Source organism: Erythrolamprus reginae, chromosome 6, assembly GCF_031021105.1.
Source record: "Erythrolamprus reginae isolate rEryReg1 chromosome 6, rEryReg1.hap1, whole genome shotgun sequence".
NCBI lineage: Eukaryota > Metazoa > Chordata > Lepidosauria > Squamata > Dipsadidae > Erythrolamprus > Erythrolamprus reginae.
This window is the reverse complement of record NC_091955.1, coordinates 52,619,837-52,641,557: the sequence shown is the minus strand read 5'-3', so window position 1 is coordinate 52,641,557 and position 21,721 is coordinate 52,619,837. Positions and strand designations below refer to the sequence as shown.

At 38.7% G+C, this 21,721-nt stretch overlaps 1 protein-coding gene across 1 annotated transcript in view; it reads right to left on the bottom strand.

Annotated features, from left to right (window-relative positions):
• The window catches only part of TMTC2 (transmembrane O-mannosyltransferase targeting cadherins 2), a 228,993-nt gene that overhangs the window by 115,599 nt on the left and 91,673 nt on the right, over window positions 1-21,721 (bottom strand). Inside the window, exon 2 of the mRNA XM_070755769.1 lies at window positions 9,106-9,676. Coding sequence (XP_070611870.1) covers window positions 9,106-9,676 — 571 coding nt within the window. The remainder of the gene's footprint in view (window positions 1-9,105; window positions 9,677-21,721) is intronic.

Genomic DNA, 21,721 nt, shown 5'->3' with positions numbered 1-21,721 from the left:
ATGATTAGTATTTAGGGCAGCTTTTTGCAAGCAAAGCAACTTTTTGTATTTTTGTACAGGAATCCTTGATTTACAACATTTATTGATCATTCAAAGTTACAATGGCACGGAAAAAAATTAGTTTTTCACACTTATTATTGCAGCATTCCCAGGTCACGAGAGGCCAGGAAAGGAAAAGCGCCCCTTGGCAGGAATGACGTTCAGTTGGCCATGCCCACCCAGTCACATGTCCACCCAGCCACACCTACCCAGATGGTCATTAGGACAGAGAACAAGTTGTTAAATTATTTCAATCCCACCACTGATTCTAACCATTGTGTTCAATATGGCTCATATTCTTCACAAGATAATTTTTGGGAGGGAATGTACACCAGGAGGTACTGCTTTTCATTAGCTATTTTGGCCTTGTAACATACTTTCTCACAGTAAAATATCTGAACATTAAAATTTGGTTTTCATACTCCAAAACTATTCTAACATAACATTTTTTCCTAAAACATTCTATTTCAGTATCTAACAGGTTAAGAAACAACTGAGAAAAGGAAAACATCTAACAATTCCCTGAAGTTCAAATATCCCTGAGTAAAAGGTATCCCATTCTTGAATTCAGCAATAGGCTACAATAAAAAAAACATCCTGGAAGACTTTCAATGTGCTCACATTTTTTTCTATTTCTTAAGTTGTGTGTCTTTTACAGCAGTAAACCTGTGCTATACTGACTATATTAAAGACTTTTAAATAATTCCATTTAATGATTTCATTAGTTACATCACATTATGATGCCTCATTACTTAATTATAGGAGAGTATATTCTGAAATATTTTTAATAATGAGGCACAAACTTACAATTAATAAGAAATTTTGTTCATTTTAGTTTTTTATACCATTTATTCTTTCTTCTTTGTACTACTCTTTTATCAAGATATGACTTTTTTACATTTATTTATTTATTCATTTATTCATTCAATTTTTTAAATTATTATTATGCCGCCCTTCTCCTTAGACTCAGGGCGGCTTACAACATGTTAGCAATAGCACTTTTTAACAGAGCCAGCATATAATTGCAATAAAACATAGATTAAAATATAATCACTAAAAGCGAAGAAAAAAAGGTGATCCAACAACTTTTTAGCAACTTTAGCAGCAACTTTTTAAAAAGTCACAAATACCAGATAACAAGAATATCAATTATATACATCAATTGAATATCAATTATATAATTATATTATATATATATAATATATTGATATACTGATAACAAGAGTATCAATTATATACTTGTGCCCTGAGTCCATGGAGAGCGGCGGCATACAAGTCCAATTAATAATAAATAAATCAATTAACTTAAAGTTTAAACTTATGACATTTCCTTTTTATAAAAAGATATGTATTAAAACTTCCAAAGAAAAGTACAAAGACCAAAAATAAAGGATGTACTTCTCACAAAAAAATATGTGAATCTTTCACCAAGCAATCTTTTTCACGACCTCAAAATCTGCTTCAGAGGTACACCATATCCCCAGATAGGTTATAAGGGTGGGGGAAGATCTTTAAGTCTGCCAGAGTTTTTAAATAATGCAGTAATAGAAAACAAAGCGGAGAGAGAAAGCGTATGATTTTGGAGTCCTTTATTTATTCATTAAAAATCATTAAACTATCACAAAACCATTGCCTGAGATTTTACTATTCTCCTTTGCTTCTTTTGTTGCTAAATTATTTTTATAAGTTTTGGCTTAATGATGTTATTCAAATTATAGTGCAAAGTGGCATTTAAAAGATGAGTAATCTCAAAATTATCTTGTATGCTATTGGGCTTGTTTACTAGGTACTGCAGTTAGAATGTTTTTTTTTTGGTTTTTTTTTGTTTTTGTTGTTTTTTTAATAGCACCTGTTGTTTTCTAGGACACAGGAAACTGAAGGACAGAAACAAACACAAATATTTGTTCAGACTTTCACACGTTTATAATGAGATATAAATGCTAGTGAAATTAAATCTCGGTTGAACAATCTTGAATACATCTATTCTACAAGCGAATAATCAGTTGTGCTTCTAACCTTTTATTCTGCTCTTCAAAGTATAAAAACCCACAGCATATACAAAGGCCATGTTTAACAGTTTAGTGCACTTTTAAAGGCACATTTGTCTCAGAACACTTATATGGAAATAAAAGAACTGGCAAGGGGTCAGGCAACATTCTAAATCTAACAATTATTTACTACATGCCAGGTTGTTAGGATTTTTCTCCCCTTTTTTTGCTTAGGACAATTGTTTTCAAATTATAAGTAGACAATATTGTCCTAAGTGCTGTAAAAGAATCCTTAGAAGCTCACAAATGCATTGTAACACTTGTGAGTCCAAATAAGGTCCAAATATTCCTGGCACTATTATTAAAAAGATAATTCACTGAAATGTACTATGCTATTCAGTGAAGGGCTTTTATACACAAGGATGTCTTTGTTCTTATTATTATGCTGATGTTTTGAAAAAAAAAGTTTTTAACCAGATAACTTAGGCATATTTCAATATCTCAGATAACTCATCTCCCAAACGCCGCCTCTGCCAAGGCTAACATATCTAGTTTATAATTCCTCACAAACGGTGATGGCAAAGACCATGTGCCTGCTCTGCAAATTTCAAGGATAGAGGCTGCATTGCCCACACTGCCGTGATGGCCATACTCCTGGTTGAGTGCGATGAGCTACTCTGGCCTGACGCTCATAGACCAATGTGATGCAGGCCTTCGGCCAACAATCGATGGTAGATGGTGACACTTTCTTGCCCATTATCCTGGGTTGAAAGAACACAAATAGTACCTCCGAGCATCTAAATAATTCCGTCCGCTTGCATATATTTGTGCAGCGCTCAGCGAACATACAACATATGTCAATATCTCTCACTCGGATGCCTAGGATGCAGAGAAAAGTCTGGAGGGATAACTGTTTGAGGCATGTGAAATAAGGTATTGACCTTAAGCACAAATGTGGGTGGTCCTAATTGAAGGACCACCCTAATTGAAGGACCACCCTCCCAGCATAAAAAATATAAGTCCTGATGCATCGACAGGGCAGCAAGCTCTGAAATCCTGTGAGCTGAAATTATTATAACAAGAAAGGCCACCTTAAAAGTCAACAGCCTAATACTAGAGAGGTTCAAACTGTGATGTTGTGAGCGCTCGTGTGAACAGGGGGAGACCTCAAGTTGTAAACTCCTTTTAAGAAATTTAGCACTCTTGGGTGGTGTGAGAGAGGAGTGATGCCCTCTCCCTGAATGATGATGGCTAAGGGTATTGGTAGATAGTCCTTTGATCAAACCCATCTGTAGGAAGTTTAGAACCTGTGGTACTGTTGCTCTGGTAGGTAACAAATTCTAAGTCACACACCAACAACTAAAGGTCCTAGAGGTAGCATTGTATAGCCTGTTCGTTGATGCCCTTCTGGAGGCCAGAATGGTAGTAATCACATCCCCCAAATAGTGTCCACTCTTAAGCTTTTCCCAATCGATCACCACACAACTAGTTTAAGCCACTGTAGATCCAGATGCCACAAAGCTTCTTGGCAAAGGGAGATCTCATGAGGGAAAATCCTCCAAGGGTGTGATACAGACAGCATCATTAGGTCTGTGAACCATGGACTTCTCGACCAAAGAGGAGCCACCAGGATCACCTCTGTCCCCTCTTCCATGATCTTCCTGATGATCCATGGAATCAGAGGGGTCGGAGGAAATGCATACAACAGTTCTACTGGCCAAGGAAGTCATAGTGCATTGATCCCCTCCACTGCTGAGTTGTGGAACCAGGAGAAGAATCACAGAAGTTGTGCATTCTGAGAACAGGTGAATAAGTCCAGAGATGGATGGATGGCCAAATCTGTCCACGATCTGGGTGAAAAAGACTGGGTGAAGTTGCCATTCAGATTGGTCAAGCATTGTCCTGCTCAACCAGTTTACCTGGCTGTTGGCTTCACCTGAATTATGGTCTGCAGGTAAGACTCCACCCAAGTGCATAAGCTCTGAACTTTACCCATCAACACTCTGCAGTGTGTACCCCCTATCTGTTCATATGCACCTTTGCTGTGACATTATCCATCAGCAGGAGGATGTGTTAGTTGGAGAAGTCCTGTTGTAAATAGTGGAGTGCCAAGTGGGCCACCTGCAGCTCCAGCCAGTTGATGTCATTGAGGAGATGGGCGCCCAACCAAATAGGCTGGCAACTGATATCAGCACCAGTCATGCCAGCTCTTGAAATAACAAACCCTTCTCCATGGCAGGCAATACCTACCAATCCAATAAGCACAGAACCTTTCTGGACATTTTGATAGGAGAGAGTGAATTGCTGTGACCTGACTTCTGGTTGGGCAGAAGCAGCCATTGTAAGGACCTGGAATGGAGCTGAGCCCAGGGCAAGATGGAGAGGCATACCTAACAACTGGGAAAGGAGGAGCAGAGGCACCCTTTGTAAGGATTGCACCTGTTGGACCATGTCCTTATACTGTCCCTGAAGTCCTGAGGACCGGGTGTCGATTACCAGCCCCAAATGGGTCAGCTAAGTGGACGGGGTTCAGTGGCACTTCTTCCAATTTATGGAGAAACCATGTTTTTGAAGGGTCTGGATTGTGACACTGAAATCCCTCTCCGCATGCATCAATGACAATGCCTGAATTAACATGTCATCCAGGTAACACTGCAGACAGATGGGCTTGGTGCAAAGGTGCGCTACTATAACATCCAGGAACTTAATGAACACCCTTGGGGTGGGAGGACAGTCTGAAGAGAAGGACTCTGTACTGCCATGGTAGCCTGCATAAACGAACCTGAGAAACCTGTGGGAAGATTTGATGAGCACATGCAGGCTCTTCCTTCAGGTCTATAGAGGTCATAAAGTCCCTGTACCTGTCTTTCAAATTCAAAATGCCCTGCTGACCCCCTGAACTCTTGGGAAACAGGAAGAGGACTGAATAAAATTCCCTCCCTTCCTGTCCTTTGAAATCTCTTCTATGGCCCTGATATCACTCGTGCTGAATCTCGGCCAGCATGAGGTCTCTTTTTGTAGCCTCCTTGTAAATAGGGCATTGAAGAAATCAATGCAGAGGGCTGGATAAAAATTCCAGAGTGAGCCCGAGCTTCACAGTTTGCAATGCCCATGCATCAGGAGTTGTCTCTCGCAATTGGTTCATAAACCCTTGTAATCTGCCCCCAATGGGAATGAGTGGCTGCAAGACACTTGCTTCGTCTGTACAGGCAGTTTGTTTGTTTGTTTGTTTGTTTGTTTTGTTTTATTTTTATGCTGCCCTTCTCCTTAGACTCAAGGCGGCTTACAACATGTTAGCAATAGCATTTTTTAACAGAGCCAGCATATTGGCTTCCACAATCCAGGTCCTCATTTTACCCACCTCAAAAGGATGGAATGCTGAGTCAACCTTGAGCCAGTGATGAGATTTGACTGCAGATCTATCAGTCAGCTTTAGTGGCCTGTAGTACTGCATTCTACCCAGTGTGCCACCTCAATTCTTTTTGCTGGCCCCACCGAAGCGTCTCCTAAATTGAGGCTGACGAGTCCTGTCCTGTGACCTCTCTGGGTGGTAGGAGTACTGACGCTGATAGGACTCCCGAGTCAGTGCCACGAAAGAACTGCCTTCTGGAGAAGATGGAAGGTCTCCCCTCAGCCTGTCAATATGAATGAGGCAAAACCTTCCTTTTGTCCTTCCCCTCCCCTAAGATTGGGTCTAATACTTCCCCAAAAAGATGATCTCCTTTAAATGGGGCCAATGCGTCATCATGTGGATTTCACATTGGCTTGCCATTGGCGAAGCCACAAAAGGTGACTGGAGGTGACATTCGAGGCCAGAGATATGGAGGCAACTTTTGCTGCATTGAGGGTCACTTCCTCTGTATATTCAGCTACTGCTATTAAGTTCCAAATATCCTGCTGTAACTGGATATCATTTGCATTTGATGAAGCCATAAAAGCAAGATGCTGGTAATAAAGAATGTTGCTATGACATATCTAATAGCCCAAGCAATTGCCTGATGTGTTTTACAAGTAGATTGCTCCGCCTTTCTATCTCCAGCCTTAAGACCTTCTGCTGAGTGAGAAAGGAGAAAAGCTGAGGATGCCAAACTGGCCAGAGGAGGATCTATGTCTGGGAGCTCCAATAGTTCCTCCATCTGCTGCTCAGTGGAATACATGGTTCCATCAAATTCAAGATAGGACTTCCTTGGATGGTATCTGGTTACTTTGGAAATAGCCATGGTCAAGTATATAAAGGGAAACCACAGGGAACATGATCAAAAATGACTTTCTATAGAAGCTAGAATCAGAAATAGATAATGTACTCCCTAAATTTAAGTTAAACGTAATTATTTTTTAATCTTTCTGATAGATTTATACAACTGTGGAAAAGACTACCTGAGGGTTCTCCACCTCTGGAACAGATAGGCAGCCCTTATGGAAAATTGGTTTTCATACTTTAAAGGATTGAACTAGATGGTCTTGTCGTCCCTTCCATCCCTACGGTTGTAGGATTCTTTAGAAAAAGTTTATATACTTTAAAACTTCCATTCATTATTTTTTTTAAATGTCCCTTTGTAAAGCAGCGATTCTCAATGTTTTCTTCACCACAGACCCCTTGTAAATACATTTTATGACCACGGATCATGGTCACGGACCCCCAAGACTCAAGATTTAAATCATAACATTTCTTCAAGCCTTCATGGACCTACTGTCACACTACAGCATCCCCAGAGGTCCACGGACCACAGATTGAAAACCACTGCTTTAAAGCATTGAAAGTTATTTAGTAGTCACTTTGTCTATGTATTGTGTGTCGGTATCATCTGATTCCTAAAACAATGGCTGGTACTCAGAAAATGTAAGAGCTAAGCATTTAACAGTGCTGGTAATAACACAGCCAATGAAGAAGTAATTTTAATGCATTTTAAATCAAAATATTGTCATACCCTTTGCCTCATATGCAAAAGTCAGAGCAATATGGAGGCAAACATAATGCAGGAGACATAAATAAGCTCTGTAGTACTAATTGAACACAATACTGCAATCTGCAAAGTTGATTAACACCCTCGTTCTCAGGCTGGGAAATGCAGTGGCAGAATTAGGCATCTGAATATGCATGGCTTCTATAATTACAACTCTCTTTAAAATCTATTCACTTGATGAAATTGTGCTTCACATCATTGTGATAGCTCTGCATGCCTTGGAAAATAGTTATATAAGATGACTATATACAGAGAAAGCATCCTACAAAACAATCCATGTATACACAACAGTAAGTTCACTTTAAAAAAAATAACAATCAGGTTTATTTTGCAATTTGATTTGATGTCTTGGAGGAAAGAGCTTGATTTACTTTGGGGCTAGATTAGTAGATCATCAACCCACTACCTCAAATAACTCTTCAGGATGCATGGTGATAAAAAAGCTGAGTTAAACTTTGACTTAGTCATGTTTGGAATAGATCTATTTAAATAATTCGGGGGAGTTAGTGTGACTACATTTAAGAAAACTTTCTGGCATTAATATACTGCCATAATTTACATTTCTCCAATTCTTTGCTATTTCTATGGGTCAGACACACATGCAGAAAAATACACAATAAACCGTGTATATCATTATCAGAGCTGCATTTGCGGAAGCTAGCCAGCCCAACCAGCTAACCAACCCAACCAGCCAGCCACAGACCAGTAGATATGGAGTTGAAGTCTTCAATGAAACACAGCAGCAGTAGGAAGTCTTGGTAGAAGTGTTATTTACTTCTTATTTTACACTACTACTGTATACTATCTATACTATACATACATCACACTAGTATCTCACTAGTATCTCACTACAACTATCCCAATTACAATAACTCACAAGAACCAATGGATCAATACAGCAATACAGCAGCTTCACAGCCCACTTCACACAGAGCAGGATCATACATCAGAGAGAGAGAGCAAGAGAAGGGAGCTCTTGCATATTTAAATACTTTTCACCTGATAACCGTTGCTGCATGCTTAATTGCCTCAGAATGACTCAGCATTCTCTACACAGGTCTTTCTTCTGCATTGAGACATTACCTCAGGATATGCTAAATCCTGACAATCATCTGTGCTTATTTTCCTCCCCCAAAACTAAGGTGTGTTTTATACTCTGAAAAACACAGTATACATTTTTTAAAATCATTACAACTAGTGGTGGGATCCTACCAGGATGGCTAATTGTGCACAGTCCCGCGGCTCTGACATGCGAGTGTGTGATTGAGTGCAACTTTGCTTCCCACACCTGTGCAGGTAGCAAAGTCATGCACAGGGACACACGTGCATGTGCGTTTTGCAAAAACCTTGCCAAAACGTGCATCCCTGTGCGAGATTTTGCATCCTGCACAGGTGTAGGAAGCAAAATTGTGCTCCATCTCACACTCGCCTGCCAGAGCCATGAAGCTGTGCACAATTAGCCATTCCAGTAGGAGCCCACTACTGATTACAAGAGTCACTTTGTTTGCAAAGCTCACTTTGCTACTTCACATGCAAATACAATCAAGGACAGCTATCAAGTCAGTCACAAAAGTCTTGCAAACTGTCTTATTTTGTGTTAAGGATTCGAAGACAGCTGTTTCCAAATCAGTCCCATGCTTGCTCGGCAAAGTACTGGTTTCAAATATTTTGTACAATCACATTTTTTACTAAAGTCATACCTATCTGTATTACCAAATACAAAATTGCTTGTATTATATATTATTGTAAGCTGCCATAAGTCAATTATAATTTTGCTGAATATAACCATGAAGGATGGATGGATGGATGGAGAGAAAGAGAGACAGAGAGGGGTGGTGGTGGTAAAGAATATTCCCAGTCTCCAAACCCATAGAATTCTTAGTAAAAGCAACAATAAAACTTGTTCAAGGCAATTACAAATAAAACAATATGATTATTAATGAGAGCATGGTCTTTGTTTATAGTGAAAGTAACTAAAGTGAAAAGTACAGTGCTTGCTATTGTTGGGGGAACAAAACCAAAGATAGATTGAATCATTAGATAATTCATTTCTTTTTGATAAAATTTGTCTATTTGTATTACAATCAATAACTGCAAAACACAATTCCACTCACCTTATATACAGCAGGGACAATTTGGTGCATCTTTAGCCTATGAAATACAAATACATCATAAACTGCTGATACTGCCAGCACGGTCACTCCTTGCTCCTTCCACAGCATGCTGCAAGTGGCACACAGACCGGCACCCAAGATCCAGCCCCAGGTTCCTTCTGAGTAGTTTCTTGTACAGCAGTGTTTAATATAACAGACTAGGGAGAGCAGAAAGAAAAGGCAAGCTCCAATATCAGCTCTTCCCACAATCCCTGCCACTGCTTCAGTGTGAATGGGATGAGAAGCAAACAGCAAACCAGCTAATAAGGTCCAGTGTCCATCACCAAACAGCACTCGAGAAAAATTAGTGAAAAGACCTGTGACTGCTGCATGTAGAAGGACATTTACAAGATGGTAACTCCAAGGATCCATTCCTCCAACAGCATAGTTAATGCGAAAAGAGAGCGTGCAGAGAGGTCTGTAGGATTTATGGCTCCCACTGTGGGTCAGAAGAGTGCCCCAAAAGTCATTATAGAATAATTGTGTCCATGGTGTTTCAGGAAGAAGATCTTGGTTTGTCTTGATTGCTCGGCTAAAAAACAAAACAAATACAAAAATAATCAAACTACATGACAATAAATGTGGTTGCTAAAGAATATAACTGAAATTAACAAATTTATTTTACAGTTTGACACACATACATTTTGGGACTGGTTGAAGTGTTCAAATTATTGAGTTCACATACCATCCTGTTTTAGGAAAAGCCAAGTATCTAGTCTAGAGGAGGTAAACCAGATTACCTCTGAGATTATCTACAGCCTGAATCCATCTTTTCATCCCCTATCTTGCAGATGGCCAGATACAGCAGGTGTGAAATGGTGGTATCACAAGATGTCAGATCTATCAAATGACTGCACTATGGCTATTTCCAATCTGTCTTTCTCTATCACAGTGATGGCGAATCTGAGGCATGCAAGGCCAGCTGATTTTTGGCATTCTTTTCAGATGTTTTCACAATTCCCAGGCTTCAGGAAATCCTCCTAAAGTCTGGGATCAGCAGAAAAGGCCCAACAAGACAACTGGAAGTTCACTTGTGTGTGTCATTGCCAGCCTCATTTTCACTGTCAGAGGTCTTCAGAAACTTTTTCGGTTTTGGACAGTTGCAGCCTGGCCTCTCATATCTCAGCCCGTTTCTTCTGCACCTAGTAATGTTTTTCTGGAGGCCCCTGCAGCTGATAACAGAGCTCCAGATCGACCCAGAGGCTTCAGAGGCCTTCAGAAAGCTTTGACAGCTGCAAAAGAAATGGGCCGGGATGTGGGAGGCCTGGCTGCAACTATCTGAAGGTAACTAGTAGGGCAGCTCCACTTTCAGGAGATCTTCTTGAACCCTGAGAAGAGCGAAAATCAGCCCAACCAACCTACCGGAAGTCCGAAAGCTTCAGTGAGGCCTGTGCATATGCACAAGGGGGCAGCGTGGATGTTGTATGCATGCATGGGGGGCAGCTGGTGTGGGTGTACTTGCATGCATGTGGCATGTGTGCATGCACACTATCACATGTGCACACACCCTTTTGGCACCCGAAAAGAGTTTTTTGGTTTTTTGGTTGGTTTGTTTATTATCTATCTATCTATCTATCTATCTATCTATCTATCTATCTATCTATCTATCTATCTAATTAATTAATTTTTATGCTGCCCTTCTCCTTACAACAGGGTAGCAATGGCACTTTTTAACAGAGCCAGCATATTGCCCCCACAATCCGGGTCCTCATTTTACCCACCTCGGAAGGATGGAAGGCTGAGTCAACCTTGTGCTGGTGATGAGATCTGAACCGCTGACCTACAGATCTACAGTCAGCTTCAGTGGCCTGCAGTACAGCACTCTACCTGCTGCGCCACCCCGGCTCATATACTGTATTTTTTTTAGCACTTGACAGTATTTTTTGTCCAGATCGAAAACAATGTTAAAAATAATTTTATTAACATCTTGAGAAGGGCTAGATGCATTAATGTTTTCTCAAAGACATATTTGACTGAAGAACTAGCACCAGGTTAGTGTTATCAGTAGGTTCTCTAACAAAAAAAATATCTTCCACAGCCATTCTGCTTATTAATCCAGCGTCTCTAATGGGTATAATAAAAGAAATAAAAGATTCTAATCTCTGCTCTCTCTGAAAGGCAAAGTGTCATAAAGAAAGCCATTTGTCAAAGTTCTAGGCAAGACTTGCATTTTATTTTTTTTTGTTAGACAAAGACAGCATTTGCTGGCTCTGAAGAAAAGTCTACCTTTTGAGTTTTAATCACCCTTCATTTTACATATCCCAGGAGGAAATTGTGCCTTACTCGTGATATTGCTAATGGATTATATAGGGTTGTGGGATGTCAGTTTTATATTTAACTAAACAGTGTTTTATATTTAATTATACTGTTCTAGTTGATTTTTTTAAGGAAAATAAAATGAAGGCAAATGATTTCCTTATTGTCTCTTCTGCAAAAAGAAAATCATTTATTCAATGATCAATCAATATAATACAAAAGCACAATATGCTAAACAATAGAAAAACTGAAATACATTAAAATATTCAGTTACAACTGAGATCCTTAGTTGATTCAAACTTGGAATTGTTTCTGAATTTTGATAATTATCCTTTTGATAATCTTATTAAACTAATCTTGATCCTGCACGTTCATTCCAAATTTATTGGAAAGCCTAGAAATTCAGAAATATACTGAGTTCTTTTTCCATAATTTTTCTTACTGAAAAACAAACAACTCTATAGGGAAGAATTGTTCCAGTAGGCATGATTGCACTCCATCCTCCTGAGACTCCTTTTGCATAGATTACCTCAACTCATCTTAATAGTGGGAAGATAAAATTCACCAAGGCTTCAACAATATCATATTACAAAAGGTGATCACATCAAACGGAATTATACCATTTATTCAGAATGACACTTGCCTTCTTCCTAGGTACCATTGCGCTCATTTCTAAGAATGCCAGCATAAAAAAGAAATCAAAATTATTTCATATGGTCTACCTACCTAGAGAGTTGGCTGTCTAGAGATAACAGATAACATTGGTTGTGTTCGTTTATTTTATTTTTTTATTTAATAGATTTAATAAAAAATATTATGTATATGTTCATATGGAATACTGCACTAGTATCCATGTGTTCTACATACTCTTAGTGTTTAACTTCATGAAAAATAAATACAGTATATACATACACATATGTGTTTACACAATACTATAACATAATTTATCTTTCTCCATATATATGACTTCATTCTTCATTTTACTGAAGATATATAGTAAGATAATCACGAAGATAATGATAAAATGAAACAGCATTCCTATTCTCAGAAGACTGTCCATATTGCTTTTAGCTATAATTCAGCATTCAAACTTTATTATTATGAAGAAATGGCTTCACTTTTAATGTTTCATTAAATCAGTGGAACCACTTGACTCAAGGCATTGTGGTGCTCCAACACTGGAGGTTTTAAAGAAGAGATTGGATAACAATTTGTTTAAAATGGCATAGGGTTTCCCCCTTGAGCAAGGGGTTGGATTAGAACAGGAGTCCCCAACCACTGGTCAACAGCCTGGTGCAGGCAACCAGGCCACGCAAGTGGCAGAAAAGTGCATAAAGTTGTATTCGTGAAGAGGCACATTTATTTATCACTGCTGGTCTACAGAGGTGGAAAGGTGGAGAACTGCTGGACTAAAAGACTACCAAGGTTCCAACAAAATATTCTGTTTTCCTGTCATCTCTGCTAATATTTTGTCTTAATGAAGTAACACAGTATAAAAAACATCAGGCCTAAGGCATTAAAATCTCTCTGTTCTTATTAGTTCAGTTAACTCTTAATTCATATGGATGTATATAATTGGATGCTGTCCAGATAACAGATTTGTAATATATGTCAAAAAGAAATATGCAAATAGAGTCCTATAGTTCTTGATCAAAAGTCACAATTAGTAATAATCATTTCTTAAATTTGCATGCTGCTTTACTCCCAATGACTTGGGCAGCTCACAACATCAAAAAAGTAATAAGTAATTGCAATAAAATCAATAAAAGATGGCAACAGTCACAGACCTGATAGAATGAAGTGAGGGATCACAATCCTCCTCATCAAAGACCAGATTTTCATGGCTTTTCTAAATAACCATAGAGTGACAACATCTGAATCCTGTACAGAATCTCATTCCTGAGGGTAGGTGCTGATCTACTGAAGATGCACTTCTGAGGTCCTGACAGGTGACAATGTTTAATCAAGGGCACCTGGAGTGTGCCAACTCTGCATGATCAAATTGGCTGGGCAGTTATCATGGGACACACAAATAGACCAGATGCTGTGGCCTAGAAGTGGAGATCTTGCCTCACAATCAGGAGGTTGTGAGGTCAATCCTAGATAGAGGCAGATGTAGGATCTCCTGCTATGGGAGGAGGTTGGACTAGATGACCTGCAAGGTCCTTTCCAACTCTGTTAATCTGTTAAACCAGACTCTATGCCCATGATGGCGAACCACAGATGGCACACGGAGCCATTTTGCCTGGCACGCATGGCAGTGCTCAGTCCTTTTCCTGGTTTCTGGCAGACGCATGTGCACTGGCCAGCTAATCTTCTAGTTACTGGTGTGCATTTGCACATGACTATTAGCTAGGCATCCCTCAGGCAGCTGTGCCAGAAACTGGAAAATCAGCCAGGCAGCTGATTGTTATGCACGCATGTGCACTAGTAAACAGAAGAATAGCTGCCCAGTGTGCATGTGTGTATCAGAAACAGGAAGTTTATTTCCCGGTGCATGCACCTCCTCTTATCATCCATGGGCAACAACCATACTATCGACACCCATTGCCCAGGATCCACATTGGATGTGTTTGCCTGTGCCACTGCCTCTTTGCAGAGGTAGCAGCAGCTTCTCTTCCTCCTGCCAGCCTCGCTGTAAACTTCGAGGTTTGCTTTACAAAGAGAGAGAAATGTCCTGGTGGTGATAGTGATGGTGGGGACATCTATGGTGTCAGATATCTGCACCACAGATGTCCCCATAGACTGCAGCCACGCTCCAGAGAAGCCCCGTTGAAGCATCAATCAGCTGTGTTCATGGAGGCGGCCAGTGAAAGAGAAGCGGGATGCCAGATGCTCAGCTCTGCAGTTCCAGCAAACTTTGTGCCAGCAAAGCTGTGTAGGGAAGTTCCACGCCACGACGGCATGCTGGAAATTGTCCGACCAGCTCCCGGGGTCTGCAGAGCTAAGCATCTGTCATCCCACTTCTCTTGCGCTGGCATCCGCCATGCACCCAGATGATCAGCACTCCAAATGGGGTTTCTGCAGAGCATAGCTGGAGTCGCTGGCACCATGGACGTCTCCCCCAGGACCTTTCTCCCCCCCCCCCAATAAGGCGGTTTACAGTGATGCTCGAAGGAGGAGCTGCCTCTGCAAAAAAGAGGATCCCCCCATACCAGGACCTTTCTCTCCCTCCATAAGGCAAACCGTGATGGATGTGCATATGCATGGTGTGGTGCGCATGCATGCGGGGGTGCACATATGTGCAGGGGGTGCACATTGCTTTATGGGTGCTGGTATGCAGGAGTGCTGTCACACAGGCATGGCAACAAAAACATTCACCATCACTGCCCCATACCATCACATACTACCGGTACATCATTTTTCAAATCTGCAATCCAATGTATTTATATACTATAAATTATGAGAAAGGAAAAATTTCTTACATATGAGGTTTTAACTTTAAGTTCCAAGAAGAATTCCTAGAAATACTAAAAGGTAATCCTCCATTTATGACTATTCATTCAACTACAGATTGAATTAAAAATAAACTTGGAAATCGTGCTTTGCAGCCTATAAAGAACACCTGACCATTGGAAAATGTTTGAATTACGTCTATAAATGTTGAATGCAATTATAACTGGTTGCCAAGTATCCTACAATAATGTGATTGCCATTTGCAAACTTTTTCTGCCAACGTCTCTAGAAAATTAGTAAGGAAGCTAGCAGGGAAGTTTACAAGCTATTGCTGCCACCTACTAGGAGGATTGTCAGAGCAGAAATCCCTTGGCAGGTAGTTGTTTCACTCTGAAACAACTGCCTGCTGAAGGATTTGAAACTCAAGCAGGCAGAAGCTGAAATCCTTTAGCAGGAAGCTTTTTCAGCCAGCCCCCAGAGATAAGAGGAAGCGGAAATCCAAACAGGATTTTCAGCTTATGAGTGGAGATGCAACACAGTAATTCAGCAAACTTGTGTCCTATTAGAAGAAATATGTTAATACTGATACTAGAACTTGCACTATCCTTATCCAAATTAAATGTGGTATTTAATAGCCTGTTATGTGTATTTTCATACAATTCATATATAATGTTCATATAATTTGATATCCTTATATTCCAATGATATACAGGTTAGTGATGACTATTTCAGCAATTATTCAAACTTATGATGGCACTAATGATACTTATGATTGATCCTCAAATTTCCAGCCATCACAACATCCCAGTCATTTGATCAGCTTTGGGACTTTCTTTGATTGCTTCCTATAAGCAAAGTCAATTGCGAAACTGGCAGGAGACTGCAAATGGTCAAATGATAAACCTTGATGACTCATTTTACAAAATCAATCAGAAATGCCAGAATTTCTATTGATAAGCCACTAAATCATATAACACTGCACTTTATTACTGCATTGCTCAATGGCAGTCTCAACTGCCATCATTAACTGAGGATTACCTTTGTAGCAAACTATTGCTGAGGCAGGGGTGGGTTCCACTTACATTCACCACTGGTTCTCATGATGTTTTGCGCACACTGCTTACTCTGCTCATGCACACATGTACGTCCTCTCGTGCAATTCTGCTTCCACGCATATTCAATAGCTAGAATCAGCCTGAAAAACAGCTGAGGAGCTGATCAGCTGTGCTTTGCGAGAACAAATAAAGGTAAGTATAAATCCGGGTGGGTGGGAGGGCACTTTCTCTCTAGTGGATGGAGCTAGCCTCGAAGGCACTGCCCTTTAGCCAATCAGGACCAAGTGGAATTATAAAAGCACCTCTCCACAGTCGTCCCCCCTCTTTTGACTCGGTCCTAGCCATAAAGGACAAGTGTTCTCCCATCTTTGAAGAAATTCCACCATCTATCGAAAATCCAGTTTTGTCTTCAAATAGAGTGAGTTGCCTCCCCAAGTGACAGCTGTCACAGTCCTGGGTTGAGGGGAGTGACGGCCATCTGCCCATTCACTAATCAACCCTCCAGCCAAAGGTCTGCCTGTCATCTGAAGTGCCAACTATTGAGCTAACAGCATATAAAAACAGTATAAAAATTACAATATCAAAAATAAGATATAGAAACAATCAATAACCCTACTAATAAACATTCATACATTCAATCATTATGGTTCCCAGGCTGGTAGAGTAGGGATAGTGCAAATCTTTGGGGGCAGTTGTTTCCAAAGAGTTGGAGCTGCCACAGAGAAAACTCTTCCCCAGGACCATTGTTTGGCAAATGGGACCTGGAGAAGGCCAACTCTGGAGGCCCTTTGGCTACAGGGAAGTATGAAGTAGTAGGTGGTCCCATAAATAGTATGGTCCTAAGCCATGTAGGGCTTTAAAGGTGATAACCAATACCTTGAATTATGTCCAGAGACCAACTGTTAGCCAATGCAGCTAACAGGGAGTTGGAGTTACATGGATGTACCTTGGTACACTTACTATGACTTGTGCAGCTGCATTTTGAACCAACTGTAGTCTCCAAATTCACTTCAAGGGTAACCCCACGTAGACCGTGTTGTAATAGTCAAGGCATGAGGTGATGAGGCCATGAGTAACTGTGCGAAGAGCCTCCTGGCCTAGGTAGGTTCGCAACTGGTGCACAAGCCAGACCTGTGCAAAAGTCCCCCTAGCCACAGCTGATAGATGCTGATCTAACCTCAGCTGCGGATCTAGGAGGACACCCAAGTTGCGAACAAAGATTTTCTATCACACGGTTCCAAAACTACAGTGTTTTCCCCAAAGAAAGACACTGTCTTATATTTTTTTGAACCCCGAAATAAGTGCTTGCCCTTATTGTCACGCACTGTAAAGTCCAATTGGGCTTATTATTAGGGGATGTCTTATTTTGGGGGAAACAGGATATGCTAATAAAATAATTCTCACAACTGATATATCGTCACACTTAAAAATATGTTTCATTAAATATCAAAGGCTACATTTATAGTAATATTAATTAAAGAAACTCTCCAAATAAATATAAGCTTTAGCTTTCTATCTTCATACGGCATTTGTTATCAAGAGGTCAACTGCAGTTCTGTTCAAACAAATAGAGAAATGTTGTCTCATCACTCTTTAACATGATTTGTCTGGTACTCAGACTAATTAGAATCTAAATTAGTAGGCATGGAAAATATAGTTCAAGCCTATCCAGTCTGCCACTTTAAAGTGAATAGAACATTTTTAAATTGTTCAGAATGAAATCAACTACAAAAACAGGTAGTCCTCTGATCTACAATATCACAAATCTAGAGACTCCTGGGAAGCCTTTTATGTTTCTAAATATGTGAGTTTAGAGGGAAATATGGAGAATAAATATTAAAGTATGGTAAGAGCACAAATTATTTTCAGTATTAGCAATGCTTTATATTCTCATCTGTAAAATGAGAAAAACAATCATGTTCTCTGAGAGCATAATAAAAGGTGCATCCAACTGCACTTTTCCCCATTTATGTCTAGAATATGACAAAATAGTTTCAAAATCAATGCTGTAGTTTTCCCATGAATATTATAACTGAAGAAGTAATATCTGTTACACTTCAAGACTACTATAATTAGCATAAATTGTGCCTTTAAGGGATTGTTCAAAAATCTATTTTTCTTCAGAACTTGCAGCATATTCTAAGACTCAGGTATGCAACAGCTGCTTTCCCCTACTCTGTTCCTGCATATAAATTGGGATTACCATGACTGTAGCTTTATTGAAATTGCATTCTCAATGTATTTTGCATATTGTGGAAATATGCTAGATCGGCAGAACGACCAAAGGATACTCTAAGCATATGTAGTACAGTTGATTACCTGCTTATAATCCAGAAAATGCGGAACAATGAACATACAAGCCTGTATTTATAGCTGTGTTGTATTAAATCTACATTCAAATGTCTTATTCAGTGGTATTAAATCTGTTTGTTTTTTAAGCTCACAACTGTTCAGTAAAATTAGTCTTTCCAATTTTCATTGTTTTAATGCAATACAGCAAGAAAACAAATTATAATATAATAAAGATAATATTTTAAGGCTAAAATAAATTTATTTAAATCTTATGATAGATCTTATAGATGACCATTATTTTTGTTGAATCACACTCTATTGCAAAACTGCATTAAAAAATAAAATCAGAATGTTCTGTACAATTTTAATGTTAATCCCAGCGACCGATTAGGTCCCACAGAGTGGGCCTTCTCCGGGTCCCGTCAACTAAACAATGTCGGTTGGTGGGCCCCAGGGGAAGAGCCTTCTCTGTGGCGGCCCCGACTCTCTGGAACCAACTCCCCCCAGAGATTATAACAGCCCCTACTCTCCCTGCCTTCCGTAAACTCCTTAAAACCCACCATTGCCATCAGGCATGGGGGAACTGAAACACCTCCCCCGGGCATGTACAATTTATGCATGGTATGTTTGTGTGTGTGCTTGTTAGTAAATGGGGTTCTTTTTTTAAAAAACTTTTTAAAATATTTTAAATTTATTTGGATTTGTTACGATTGTTATATTTTGCTGTGCGCCGCCCCGAGTCCGCGGAGAGGGGCGGCATACAAGTCTGAATAATAAAATAAATAAATAAAATAATAACAGACTATATCAGGTTTCTAATTCTCCAATTTCTAAATTTCACAAGTTTCATCTAAAAACATATCTCCATGGTATCATACCACTTTAACGAGGCACTTTTTAAATTAAACTAAGACAGCACATGTTAAACGCCTTTCTTGATCTAATAGTTAAATCATTGCAAAAGAACTTTGCAGACAATGGAAATATTTATAAAATGCAATAGGAGGCTTTTGATCAACATTAGAAAGTAACACAACATTCATGTAGCAGAGTTTGCCATACAAAAGGATTTAAAGTAGTTATTTACAAAATGCCATACTTAGCACGCATAACTAATACCATTTATCTGAAAATAAACTGATGAGATTATTTTTCTCATTAAGGATTTTTCACTGGATAGTCAGTAAGCATATTTTCAAATAATAAACCTTACTACTGTCATACAGTATTATATTATTTTAAAATGAAGTTAGAATTTATGTATGAACAGAAGATCCTAATGCTGATTACCCGATCAAGTTTTATGCAATATAAATATAAATATAGATATACCGTATATACTCGAGTATAAGCCGAGTTTTTCAGCCCAAAAAATGGGCTGAAAAACACAGCCTCGGCTTATACTCGGGTCATTGACAAAGTCACCACACGAGGGCGCCATTGCTTGAGCCAGAGCGAGGAGGCACCAGCTTTTGTCCCCTCTGGCACGCCGTAGTTCCTCTCCCTGCCTCAAGCAAATGAGGCAGCCATTTGCTCCAACCGAGAGGGGGAAATAGCAATGGTGAGTAACTATTCCTTGCTCTATCTGCATTACCCTTAGTCGGATTAAAAAGGCCCCCTGCTGTCAGATTCTCCTCCCCCTCCTTTGAAAGGATTTAAACTGTTTAAAAAATGGTATTTTGTGGTAGTTGCTGTCCTTGCTTGGATAGGATCTAATAATGTGTTATGAGGCAGAGCTAGACAGGAATTCTTTTTCTATCTGTCTATCTTTCTATCTATCTATTTTTCTATCTATCTATTTTTCTATCTATCTATTTTTCTATCTATCTATCTATCTATCTATCTGTATCTATTTCTATCTATCTATCTATCTATCTATCTATTTTTCTATCTGTCTGTCTGTCTATCTATCTTTCTATTTATATCTATCTATCTATCTATCTATCTGTATCTATTTCTATCTATCTATTTTTCTATCTATCTATTTTTCTATCTATCTATCTATCTATCTATCTATCTGTATCTATTTCTATCTATCTATCTATCTGTATCTATTTCTATCTATCTATTTTTCTATCTTTCTATCTATCTATTTTTCTATATATCTATTTTTCTATCTATCTATTTTTCTATCTATCTATTTTTCTATCTATCTATCTATCTATCTATCTATCTGTATCTATTTCTATCTATCTATCTATCTATCTATTTTTCTATCTGTCTGTCTGTCTATCTTTCTATCTATATCTATCTATCTATCTATCTATCTATCTGTATCTATTTCTATCTATCTATCTATCTATCTATCTATTTTTCTGTCTGTCTGTCTATCTATCTTTCTATCTATATCTATCTATCTATCTATCTATCTATCATCTATCTATCTATCTATCTATCTATCTATCTATTTGGTTTTCTATGCTGATAACCTCACAGCAGCTAATGCTGAAGCTCTTCTTTGGATACACTTATTTATTTGTTTGTTTGTTTGTTTATTTATTTAATTGGATTTGTATGCAATCCCTCTCCAAGGACTCAGGGTGGCTCACAGCATATATAAAAACAGAACAATAATGTAAATCCAATTAATGATGAGAAGGAATCCAGTTTTGAAGGATTTTAACTCTTAGGTTTTAGCTTTGTTCCTGATCGAGCTACTCTTTTTACTTTTTAATTTATTGTTAATATTGTTAATTTGTTTACCCTCTTTTAAATTTACAGAGCTAGTTTACTGGTTTTCTTTAAAATAAATATTCTAAAACATGTCTAAATTAATGTAATTTTATTGTTTTCCATTTTTATAAGTTACCAGTAGCCACTGCATTTTCTAACCTCGGCTTATACTCGGGTCAATACGTTTTCCCAGTTTTTGTGGCAAAAATTGGTGCCTCGGCTTATACTCGGGTCGGCTTATACTCGAGTATATACGGTAGATATAAACATAAATATAAATATAGTATAAAATAACAACACATACATACATACATACATACATACATACATACATACAATCGCCAGATATCATGGTTTTCGAGGGCCAATATGTACAGTTTATTGATATCGCTGTACCAGGAGATGCCAGGCTCAAAGAAAAGGAACTGGAAAAAATTACAAAATATCGCAACCTGACCATGAAATCTACATGGCTAATAATAATAATAATAATAATAATAATAATAATAATAATAATAATAATAATTATTATTATTATTATTATTATTTATTAGACTTGTATGCCGCCCCTCTCCGAAGACTCGGAGCGACTCACAACAAAATACAAAGCACAAATCTAATATTAAAAACAGTTATAAAAACCCATTATAAAAACAGTCATACCATCCAATTAAACCATACATAAAATGAAACAGCTAAGGGTCAGTTATGTCCCCCAAGCCTGATGAAACATGTAACAGTTATACCCATTGTCATTGGGGCCCTTGGTACCATGTCCAAGAATCTTACAAAACACATCAGCTTCCTGCAATAACATCAACACAGCTGCAAAAAATTGTGCTACTCAGAATATCATATATTTTAAGAAGATATTTAGTTGATACCTGGGACACTGGCAGTAACCT